Source organism: Vipera ursinii, assembly GCF_947247035.1.
Source record: "Vipera ursinii genome assembly, chromosome: 4".
NCBI lineage: Eukaryota > Metazoa > Chordata > Lepidosauria > Squamata > Viperidae > Vipera > Vipera ursinii.
This window is the reverse complement of record NC_139514.1, coordinates 6,970,498-6,982,657: the sequence shown is the minus strand read 5'-3', so window position 1 is coordinate 6,982,657 and position 12,160 is coordinate 6,970,498. Positions and strand designations below refer to the sequence as shown.

General features: G+C 49.0%; 1 protein-coding gene across 1 annotated transcript; it reads left to right on the top strand.

Moving 5' to 3' along the window:
- Positions 1-9,832: 9,832 nt before the first annotated feature.
- Positions 9,833-11,023, top strand: FAM181B (family with sequence similarity 181 member B; the record flags this gene model as incomplete). Its single annotated transcript, XM_083362532.1, has 1 exon — positions 9,833-11,023. One exon carries the CDS (start codon positions 9,833-9,835, stop codon positions 11,021-11,023), a length of 1,191 nt encoding a protein of 396 aa, XP_083218658.1.
- Positions 11,024-12,160: the final 1,137 nt, after the last annotated feature.

Below are 12,160 nucleotides of genomic sequence, written 5' to 3'. Positions count from 1 at the left end.
TCAATCATATCTATCATCTATCTATATCATCTCTCTCTCTCTCTCTTCATCATTATCTCTTTTCAATAGCCATTAAAACTGTCTCTACCATAGTTCTTTGAAACTAAACTCTTTGAAACTAGCTCTTTGAAACTTAACATTAAGAAAACCAAGAACATGGCATCCGGCCCTCTCAATTCCTGGCAAATAGATGGGGAAGACATGGAGGTAGTGACAGATTTTATTTTCTTGGGCTCCAAGATCACCGCAGACGGGGACCGCAGGCAAGAAATTAAAAGACGCTTGCTCCTGGGAAGGAAAGTCATGGCAAATCTAGACAGCACACTAAAAAGCAGAGACATCACCCTGCCAACAAAAGTGCGTGCAGTCAAGGCTATGGTCTTCCCAGTTGCAATGTATGGCAGTGAAAGCTGGACCATAAGAAAGGCTGAGCGCCAAAGAATTGAGGCCTTTGAACTATGGTGCTGGAGAAGACTCCTGCGAGTCCCTTGGACTGCAAGGCGATCAAACCGGTCAGTCCTACAGGAGATCAACCCTGACTGCTCTTTAGAGGGCCAGATCCTGAAGTGGAAACTCAAGTACTTTGGCCCCTTAATGAGAAGGAAGGACTCACTGGAGAAGAGCCTAATGCTGGGAAAGATCGAGGGCAATAGAAGAAGGGGACGACAGAGAATGGGGTGGCTGGATGGAGTCACTGAAGCAGGAGGCGTGATTTTAAATGGATGCCAGAAGATAGCAGAGGACAGTCAGGCCTGGAGGAACATTGTCCATGGGGTCACGATGGGTCAGACATGACTTCACAATTAACAACGACAACCATAGCTCTCTCCTTTCATCCATCCACCTCTTATCTATCTGTCTGTCTGTCGGTCTATCTGTCTATCTCAATCATATCTATCATCTATCTATATCATCTATATCTTTTCTCTAACTCTCTCTTACTGTATCTCATCTTATCTCACCTTATACCTTACCTTACCTTATCTCACATCTATTTGTCTCTATCATATCTACTGGCATCTGTCTGTCTTCCTGCCTGCCTGTCTTTGCCTTAAAAGTTTTGCAAAAGTTTAGAAGATAACAGTGGGAAAATTCACAGCCCCTGAATCCATGGCTTGGATCAGCTTGAAAGACTGGGGCACTGATTCATAGGGGAAAAAATACAGCCAAAAACCCACTTTGGGTTTTTCAACCCCTCTCTCTCTCTCTCTTTCTCTCTCTCTCTCTCTCTCTCTCTCTCTCTCTCTCTCTCTCTCTCTCTCTCTCTCTCTCTCTCTCCCCCTCCCTCCCTCCCTCCCTCCCTCTCTCTCTCTCTCTCTCCCCCCTGAAAAAGCTTGAAGAAAATGCTCATAAAATCGTCCTTTGTGCCCGGAAAGGAGTTGTGTGCGTGCGAGTGTGTTTTAAACTGTTGCTATGTTCCCTTTTGTTTCCAGCTTGTGTTTTGTGGGTTGGGGACAAGCCTTTCCTCCAGGCCTCTTTCAATGAAATTCTCTATTTGGGGCTACAGATAATTAGATCATTGCTATCATTTTCACTATCCTCTTTTTCTCCCTACCCGCCCCCCCCCAAATCTGGCGGAATTTGCATCAGAATGTGTGGTCTCTCTGCTCCCTTTCACCACCAAAATGCCTGGATGCAAATAAGAAAGAATGAAGTACGTTTGCCTTTGTTTTAGGGAAACAAGAGTCGTTCCTCTGTGCTGAAACCCCCCTGTGAATTTCCCAAAATCTCTTTTCTTCCGTACAACAGGATTAAGGAATTAGCCAGCAAGATTGGATCAGGGGCTTAATACCAAAAACAAAGATTTTTGCCTTCTGTATGTTATCAAGAACCAGTGTGATTCCATGCCAGTTTGGGAGTTTGGTCCCCAACAGGCCTGCAGAAGGTAAATGATGGTGAGGATCTGGAAAGAGTGCAGGAAATTATTAGGGGGCGAGAGCTACAATATATGAAGAACGGTTACAGGAATTGGGTAATATGTCCAGTCTAGTGAAAAGAAGAACTAGGGGTGACAGGATAGCAGCGTTCCAGAGGGCTGCCCCAAAGAAGAGGGGGTCAAATTATTCTCCAAAGCACCAGAAGGCAGGACAAGAAGCAACGGATGGAAACCAGTCAAGGAGAGAAGCAACCTAGAACTAAGGAGAAACTTCCTGACAGAACAACCAAGCAGTGGAACACCTTGCCTTCAGAAGTTGTGGGTGACCCATCACTGGAGGCTTTTCAGAAGAGACTGAATTTGTCTGAGGTGGTAGACTCTCCTTCTCAAGCAGAGGGTTGGACTAGATTATCTACAGGATCCCTTCCAACTCTGTTATTCTATGTTCTAAGGGGCAGTTATGATATCCGGGCAACCCCATTTAGGGTTTCGGAGGATTTTCCAGTATGTTGAATTGTGCAGAAGCACTGAAGCTCCCGTTTAGCAAACTGGGACCCTGGATTTATGTCCTTCCTATCATTGCAGCAAGATTCTAGACTACATGTAGTCCTTGACCTATGACCTCATTTGGGACAGGAACTTCCATTGTTATGGTTATGTCTAGTTTAATGAAGAGAAGGACTAGGGGTGACATGATAGCAGTCTTCCAATATCTTAGGGACTGCCCCAAAGAAGAGGGAGTCAAGCTATTCTCCAAAGTGCCTGAAGGCAGGACAAGAAGCGATGGATGGAAACTAATCCCAAGGAGAGAAGCAACCTAGAACTGAGGAGAAACTTCCTGACAGTGAGAACAATTAACCAGTGGAACAACCTGCCTCCAGAAGCTGTGAATGCTCCAACACTGGAAGTTTTTAAGAAGAGACTGGACAACCATTTGTCTGAAATGGTATAGGGTTTCCTGCCTGAGCAGGGGGTTGGACTTGATGATCTCCAAGGTCCCTTCCAAGAACTACTTCTTCTTCTTCTTCTTCTTTTCTTCTTCTTCTTTTCTTCTTCTTCTTCTTCTTCTTCTTCTTCTTCTTCTTCTTCTTCTTCTTCTTCTTCTTCTTCTTTTCTTCTTCTTTTTCTTCTTCTTCTTCTTCTTCTTCTTCTTCTTCTTCTTCTTCTTCTTATTATTATTATTATTATTATTATTATTATTATTATTATTATTATTATTATGGAGGTTAAGTGGGTGGTGCCTACAATTACATTTTCTGCCATGGCTGATAAACAAATCATCAGGGTTGTTAAGTGAAGCATACTGTCATTAAGTGAATCTGGCTTCCCCCATTGACTTTCCTTATTGGAAGCCACCTGGGCAGCTCATAATTGGGGAACATGTGACCCCAGGGTGTTGCAACCATCACAAATCCTAGGCCAGTTGCCGAGGGCCTGAATTTTGATTATGTTGATTGCGGGGACGCTGTGACCATTTGTAAGTGCAAGGGCTGATTGTAAGTCACTTTCTCCAGTGCCGTTGTAACTTTGAATGATTGCTAAGTGTTTGGTCGTAAGGTAAGGACTACTTGTATCTGTAACTTTTCAAAGTTTTTTTCCAGGTAGCACCATATTCTCCAACTGAAGGTATGGAAAACGCACATCTTGAAATATACCAGTCCTCAATGACCGAACATTTTTTAACCGAAGAAAACGGAATAAGAGTTGGAAGGGACCTTGGAGATTTCTCCTTATACTTTCTATCTTATAACATCAGAGGCAAAGAATTGGGACAATGCGGCAAGTTCCAATTAAGCTGATTTATTGCTCATGCCTACCCACAAGATTCTAATCAACTAGTGGTCAGCACTACAACCATTCATTTAGTCTCCGTTGGAAGTTAAAAAAAAGTGACTCCAATTACCAGGAGACTGTGAGTTCTAGTCTCATCTTAGGTATGAAAGCTGGCTGGGTGACCTTGGGCCAGTGACTAGGAGATGGTGAATTCTAGTTCCATTTTACGCATGAAAGCCATCCCAGTGACTTTGGGCCAATCACCAGCAGCTTGTGAGTTCTAGACCCGCCTCAGCCATGAAAGCCATCCCAGTGACTTTGGGCCAATCACCAGTAATTTTTGAGTTCTAGTCCCGCCTCAGCCATGAAAGCCAGCTGGGTGACTTTGGGCCACTCTCTCTCTCTCTCTCTCTCTCTCTCTCTCTCTCTCTCTCTCTCTGCCTAAGTTACCTCACAGGCTGGTCCTTATGGGGAAAATAGGAGGAAGGAATACTAGGTACGTTTCAAAGCAAGGTTCTACACTTAGGCAGGAAAAACCAAATGCACAGGTATAGTATAGGGCACAGGTCTGCAACCCGCGGCTCTGGAGCCTCATGTGGCTCTTTCAGCCATCTCCTGCGGCTCCCAGTCCTCTGCCATGTGCAGTCCAAAAAAAAAAAAAAAAAGTGGGACTAAAAAAGTTCAACCAATCAATTCAAATATGCAGGGTAGGTGCATATCTCGCCTTGGCTCCACTCTTCAGTCAAACCCTGTTCTGCGCATGTGCACATGTACGCGCATGCGCACACATTTTTTGCGGCTCTCAGTTTTTCCTTTTGTGAGGGAACCGGTTCCGAGTGGCTCTTTCACTGTTTCAGGTTGCTGACCCCTGGTATAGGGGGTACCTTGCTCAACAGTAGCAAACTGTGAGAGAGATCTTGGAGTCCTAGTGGACAATCACTTCAATATGAGCCAGCAGTGTGCTGCAGCTGCCAAAAAAGCCAACACAGTGCTAGGCTGCATTAACAGAGGGACAGAATCAAGATCGCGTGAAGTACTAATACCACTTTACAATGCCTTGGTAAGGCCACACCTGGAATACTGCGTCCAGTTTTGGTTACCACGGTGTAAAAAAAGATGTTGAGACTCTAGAAAGGGTACAGAGAAGAGCAACAAAGATGATTGGGGGACTGGAGGCTAAAACATATAGGGAACGGTTGCTGGAATTGGGTATGTCTAGTTCAGGGGTAGGCAACCTCGGCTCTTTTATGACTCATGGAGTTCAACTCCCAGAATTCCTGAGTCAGCTGACTCAGGAATTCTGGGAGTTGAAGTCCATGAGTCATAAAAGAGCTGAGGTTGCCTACCCCTGGTCTAGTTTAACAAAGAGAAGGACCAGCGGGGACATGATAGCAGAGTTCCAATATCTCAGGGGCTGCCCCAAAGAAGAGGGAGTCAAGCTATTTTCCAAAGCACCTGAAGGCAGGACAAGAAGCAATGGATGGAAACTCATCAAGGAGAGAAGCAACCTAGAACTAAGGAGAAACTTCCTGACAGTTAGAACAACTAACCAGTGGAACAACCTTCCTCCAGAAGTGGTGAATGCTCCAACACCGGAAGTTTCTAAGAAGAGACTGGACAGCCATTTGCCTGAAATGGTATAGGGTTTCCTGCCTGAGCAGGGGGTTGGACTAGATGACCTCCAAGGTCCCTTCCAACTTATTATTATTATTACCACCGCCTTGAGTTGTTTATAAAAATAAAATAAAAAATAAAGGCGGGATATCAATAAACCAAAATAATTTGGCAACTTTTGCACGGCCAGGATTTGAACCTCAGTCTCCCCTCTCCTGCTGAAAAGTTACAAGGAGAGGGGACACACGGAGTCACTGAATGCTTCTGTGGCCTCAAATCGGGGTTGCAAACTTTTGCAGGTGGAGGCATCCTTCCAGTTTTGTAAAATCCTACACACACACACACACACACACACACACACACACACAGCAACCAAGATCTTCCCCTTTTAGGTCACTCAACCCAAGTGTCGTTGATTTCTCTTTAACAGCTCTGGCTGCTTTTGCAGTTAAATGGAGTGTTCATTATTGAGGGGTCCTCCCCCCCTTCCCCTCCCTTTCTTCTCCTCCTCCTCGGCTTTCTGAAGGTCTGTGTGGTGCAGTTTAATGAATATTTGGCACAAAGGTCTCTTTCAAGCAAGGCAAAGAATAGGCTGGCCTGTTTAGGTCCTGCAAGGCTGTATGTCAAACCCTTTCCATAATGCTTGTCAGGCGAGGACAGAAATTCCCAGTGCTGACTTACTCGATTGACGAGCAGATTAAGATGCAAGCAGGAAATGAGATTGTGTGTGAGGGACACCTGTTTGGCCGCTCTCATTTTCCCATCGCTGGAGGGAGAAAGGAAGAAAAGGGCCCACTTTGATCAAATTAAAGAGAGAGAAAGTGGGGAAAAAAAAGGAATCCTCTCATGTTGGCTGTGCTCCATCCCTCGTCGTTAGTCTCTTTCTGTCCATCTTGTTAACTGTAGGGGGTGGGGAAAAACTGTTTGCAATTCAGGATGGTTCTGATACAGCCAGAATCGACAAGGCAGCCCAAGCAAAGTGGGATAGGTAGGTAGGTAGGTAGATTTCCATATTGAGAGAGAGTTGGAGAGAGAGAGAGAGAGAGAGAGAGAGAGAGAGAGAGAGAGAGAGAGAGAGAGAGAGAGAGAGAGAGAGGATGGGAGATATATTTCCCTATTTGGATAGCCAGCTAGCTAGATATTCTGTATATAGATAGACGGATAGATAAATTGGTAGACAGACAGACAGAGAAAAAGAGAGAGATTCTTATATTTGCAGGTAGACAGATGATAGATTGGTTGATCTAGCAGTCAATAGATAGTTTCCCATATATGCAAATAAATAGATAGACTTCCACATTTGTAGAGATAGATAAGGTACTGGTATAGACAGACAGACAGACAGACAGACAGATGATAGATTTCCACATTTGTAGAGCTAGAGCTAGATAGATGATAGATAGATAAATAGATTGATTGATTTCCACATTTGTAGAGATAAGATACCGGTATAGACAGACAGATAGATGATAGTTTTCCACATTTGTAGAGCTAGAGCTAGATAGATGATAGATAGATTTCCACATTTGTACAGATAGATAGATAGATGGACAGATAGATATAGATGATAGATAGATCTCTATATTTGGATAGATAAATTTTCATATTTGTAGAGATAGATAGAAAGACAGACAATTTCCATATTGCAAAGACAGACTGACAGTGTTGTGATTCAGGGTCAACCTGTGGGTTCGGCAGTTGGGTCGGACGACTCAGAGGAGGAGGAGGGGGGTGTTGAAGAGCTTGCTGATGTGAGCCCTCAGCCAGGCCCCTCCCACCTGGTCACGACGGAGACCCAGCTGTGTGAGCCTGACAGCGTGGATGAAGATGACCCACAGCTGGCCCTGTTCAAGGACACCCGACGCAGGAGGCAGTCAATCAGGAGTAAACAGAGGAAGGCAATGGGGCTCCTCGGAAGGAGGCAGAGAGAAGCCACGCCCTGAACTGTATTTAAGGGGGAATGCGTGGGAGGGCTGGTTTGCTGAAGGCAACCTTAGATCCTGTTTCATAGCTCCTGTTTCATGGTTGGTATCTTGTCTTGCTCTGTTTTATGTTAATAAATTTGGCAGGCTTTATTCCAGCCTCTTGCCGTTTGTAAAGGGGTTGTCCCTGCTTTTGCTGCAGGGCCGGTAGCAGGCTGGTACAGAACAGACAGATTGTTCATGGGGTGGGACTCAACCTTCAATATTCTTGAATGAAAAGCTAAGTTTCAATTACAGCTTACTGAGAAAAAAGTTGCCTTCTTCTCCCCACTCCACCTCCAAGTTCAGGGATGTTGGAAAATCTAAGGAGGGTCCTTTAAGAAACCCCTGCACTAAAGGCTTCCAACTATGCTATTTTCACTGTTTTGCTTTTTGTGCTCTTTCACTTTCTCCTGGTTGACCACCGGATGGGAGAGCACCAGGAGAGCTGGAAGCTGCCCTAAAAGTGTCAAAACTGTAGAAATTTCCAAAAATCAACCCTGGCAAAACTTCCTTTCTTAAAGCCAAGAAAACTACCCCAAGGTTCACACCACGAGTTTAAAAAAAAAAACTCGCCCGGCAGCAGGTTCCCACCTGCCTTTCCACAGACGTACCCCTTTATAAAGCCTTAGTAAGGCCACACCTGGAATACCGCATCCAGTTTTGGTCACCACATTACAAAAAAGATGTTGAGATTTTGGAAAAAGTGCAAAGAAGAGCCCTAGAGACTAAAACATATGTAGAACATATGCGCAGATGATACCGCTCTAAGCAGATGATACCACTCTAATGGCAGAAAGTGAAGAAGAACTAAAGAGCCTCTTGTGAGTGAAGAAGGAGAGTGCAAAACTTGGGTTGAAACTTAACATTAAGAAAACCAAGATCATGACATCTGGCCCTCTCAATTCCTGGCAAATAGATGGGGAAGAAATGGAGGTAGTGACAGATTTTATTTTCTTGGGCTCCAAGATCACTGCAGATGGGGACTGTAGCCAAGAAATTAAAAGACGCTTGCTCCTGGGGAGGAAAGCCATGGCAAATCTAGACAGCACACTAAAAAGCAGAGACATCACCCTGCCGACAAAAGTGCGTATAGTCAAGGCTATGGTCTTCCCAGTTGCAATGTATGGCTGTGAAAGCTGGACCATAAGAAAGGCTGAGCGCCAAAGAATTGAGGCCTTTGAACTCTGGTGCTGGAGAAGACTCCTGCGAGTCCCTTGGACTGCAAGGCGATCAAACCGGTCAGTCCTAGAGGAGATCAACCCTGACTGCTCTTTAGAAGGCCAGATCCTGAAGTTGAAACTCAAATACTTTGGCCACCTATTGAGAAGAAGGACTCACTGGAGAAGAGCCTAATGCTGGGAAAGGTTGAGGGCAATAGAAGAAGGGGACGACAGAGAATGAGGTGGCTGGATGGAGTCCCTGAAGCAGTAGGCGTGAGCTTAAATGGACTCCAGAAGATGGTAGAGGACAGGAAGGCCTGGAGGAACGTTGTCCATGGGGTCGTGATGGGTCGGACATGACTTTGCAGCTAACAACAACAGAACATAAGCAGAACAGTTGCAGGAACTGGGATTGGCTAGTCTAGAGAAAAGGAGGACTAGGGGGTGACATGACAGCAGTTACAATATCTCAGGGGCTGCCCCAAAGAAGAGGGAGTCAAGCTCTTCTCCAAAGCACCTGAAGGCAGGACAAGAAACAACGGATGGAAACTAACCAAAGAGAGAAGCAACCTAAAACTAAGGAGAAACTTCCTAACAGCGAGGCCAATCAACCAGTGGAACAGCTTGCCAGCAGAACTTGTGGCTGCTTCATCACTGGATGTCTTTAAGAAGAGACCGGACAGCCACTTATCTGAAATGGGATAGGGTCTCCTGCTTGAACAGGGGGTTGGACTAGAAGACCTTCAAGGTCCCTTCCAGCTCCATTCTGGTTGATTGACTTGATACTGGTGGTTTTTAAGAGGAGACTGGCCAGTCCCTTAGTCTGAAATGGTATCGGGCAGAGGGGGGTCTTCAAACTTGGCCCTTCCACCGACTTGTGGACTTCAACTCCCAGAATTCCTCAGCCTGCGTGTCTGGCTGAGGAATTTCGGGAGTTGAAGTCCACAAGTCATCGAAGGGCCAAGTTTGAAGACCTCCCCCGCCCCCCCCCCGGTATTGGTTCTCCTGCTCAAGCAGGGGGCTGGACTAGAAGACCTCCAAGGTCCCTTCCAGATCTATTCTGATTTAGTTCTGATGATTTAGTTCTGATTGACGTCAAATCCCAGCCCACCCCACCCCGCCCCACGGGCCCTCGAAGGCCATTAAAGAGTTAACCGCCCCCCCCTCCTCCTCCTCCTCCTCCTCTCCGCCCCCGCCCGAGCCCCTTTCCCCTCCTCCCCCGCCCGCCCGAGGGAAAGCCGAGGGGGTGGGGACAGCAAGCCGACGGGCAGCCGCGCCATCGCTCGCAGCTTGCCGAGTTTGCAGCGGTGGCCCCGGCAACAGGCAAGCCGGCCCCGGTCCCGGCTGGCTCCTGAACCGGAGGAAGCCCCGGAGGGAGAGAAAGATGCTTCGTGCCCCCGGCATCTTTTTTCCCGCAGCCCCGCAATAGAGCCGACCCCGCCGCGATGGCCGTGCAAGCCGCGCCGCTCCCGCCTCCGCACCACCAGCCCTTCGTCCCCTTCGGCTTCCCGACGGCCGATTTCGGCGCGCTGGAGAAGAGTTACGCCGGCCAGGCAGGAGGAGGAGGAGGAGGCGGCGGAGCGCTGCTGCTGCTGGAAGGCGTCGGCGGGGCCGACGGCGGCCTCGCTTCGTGCACCGACCCGGGCGACTTCCGCGAGGCGACCCGCGACCTGCTCCGCTTCATCGACTCGGCCTCCAGCAACATCAAGCTGGCCCTGGACAAGCCGGGCAAGTCCAAACGGAAAGTCAACCATCGCAAGTACCTGCAGAAGCAGATCAAGCGCTGCACCGGCCTCATCGGCGGGGCGGCCGCTCACCCGGAGGCCGCCACCGCCACCGCCGACGCCGACGCCGTTTCTCTCGCCGCCGCGGCGACGGCGACGGCTCCCGGTCCGGCCAGCAAGCCAGCTTCGACGGTGATGGCGCCCTCCAGCGGCGGCGCGGCGTCCTGCAGGCCTCCGGCCAAACGCGAGAGCCAGGCGCTGCAGAGCAAAAGTTTGGCGGCGCTGTTCGACGCCTTGCGCTCGCCGGGTTTGGAGCGAAAGGGATCCTCGACGGCCGCGGCAAGCGCGGCGGCTGCGGCGGCTGCGACGACGGCGACGACGGCGGCTGCGGCTGCTGCTGCTTCTTCTGCCGTCGCCGGGCTGGGGAGCGACGTGGGCGGCAAGGAGAGCGGCTCCAATCCGACGGCGGGCGCCTGCAAGAAGGTGCCTCTGCGGAAGCGCAACCTGCCCGTCTCCTTCTTCACCGAGCCGGCCCCTCCGAGCCGGCCGCTCAATCCGGCCGCTTTGGAAGAAGCCGTCCCGTCGGTAACCGAGGAGCTCTTCGATCTGCTGGCCGCCGCTCCCGATTACCGCGCCTTGCTGCAGGAGTCTGCGGAGCCGACGGCTGTCTTTCCGGGCCCCGCTTTGCAAGTGGCCGAGCTGCCTCTGGAGCCGCCGTTGTACGAGCCGCTGCCGTCGCTGGCGCCCCTGCTCTACGCCGAGCCCCCCTTGCGCCCCCTGCCCACCCTCTACGCTGCCGTCGCGGCTTCGGATCCCGCGGCGCCCTTCTTTGCGGATTGCCCGCTGCCGCCACCCCCGGCCGTGCCCTACGATTATGGCTACAATCGGGGGGTGCCTTACCCCAGCCTTTAGCCCTTCATGGATGGAAGGGACGAAGAAGCGGGGGTGGGGTGGGGTGGGGTAGGGCGAATGGCGGGACCCCCGGGATCAGGGGCCAAGCGGGTGAGGTGTGGCCTTGGAGGGCAAGGGACCCCTGGAAGTGGCCACCGACTCATTGTAGGACTACTTCGGAAAGACCTGGGCACTCTTGCCCTGCCTGATGTCCTCTGGGTGTGCTGGACTACATCTCCCATCCTCCTCCTCCTCCTCCAAGCCTCACCTCCAATTATGCAGGCTTGGGTTGAACTTCCGGAGCGGTGGTCCTGAAAGGCTTTGACATCAAAGGAAAGTTGGATGGGGACGGTTGAAGAACTGACTCTCAAGAGAACCAGAAGAGACCCCTCCTTTCCAGGAATTTGGGGGAGCCCCCAGGACAGTTAGCCTATGTAAAGTCTTAAACCGAGATCCCTCTATAATTGTAACTTTTTCATACTCTTTATGGGCCAATTCTGTCCAAGCTGAATTAAGTTCTTGTGATTTGGGGGGCAAGAATTCATATTGGACAGGGGACTTGGGATTTGGGTTAGGTTCCAGAAGGAAATCATAACGATTAGAAGACAGTATATTGCAAGCTAACTCTGCCCACTGCCAGGAGTTCAATCCTGATGGGGCTAAAGGTGGACTCAGCCTTCCGTCCTTCCGAGGTCGGTAAAAATGGGGACCCGGATTGTTGTGGGTGGGGGGGGGGAGGGCAAGCATGCTGACTCCCTAAACTGCTTAGACAGGGCTGTAAAGCACAAGGAAGTGGTATATAAGTATACTGCTCAAAAAAATTAAGGGAACAGAAAATAAGACATCCTACTATTAAATACAGTACATTGTGTTGTTTAAGCGTTCCCTTTATTTTTTTTTGAGCAGTATATATTGTTGCTTCTTGATCCGTCTTCTCTGTTTGCACATCTGAATCTGAAGTTCAGGGTGCAGAGGTGAAAAACACCATGCCGACTGTTCTCTGAAGGGTGAATCTGAGGGGGGGGGCTCATTTGTAGGATAACCAAAATATCTTTAAGATTTAGTTTTGTGCCAATGCGCAAAAGAATGGTGTGTGTGTGTGTGTGTGTGTGAGGGGAGAGTTCCTGGAATGGAGGTTTCTACACAGAAGGCTGGACT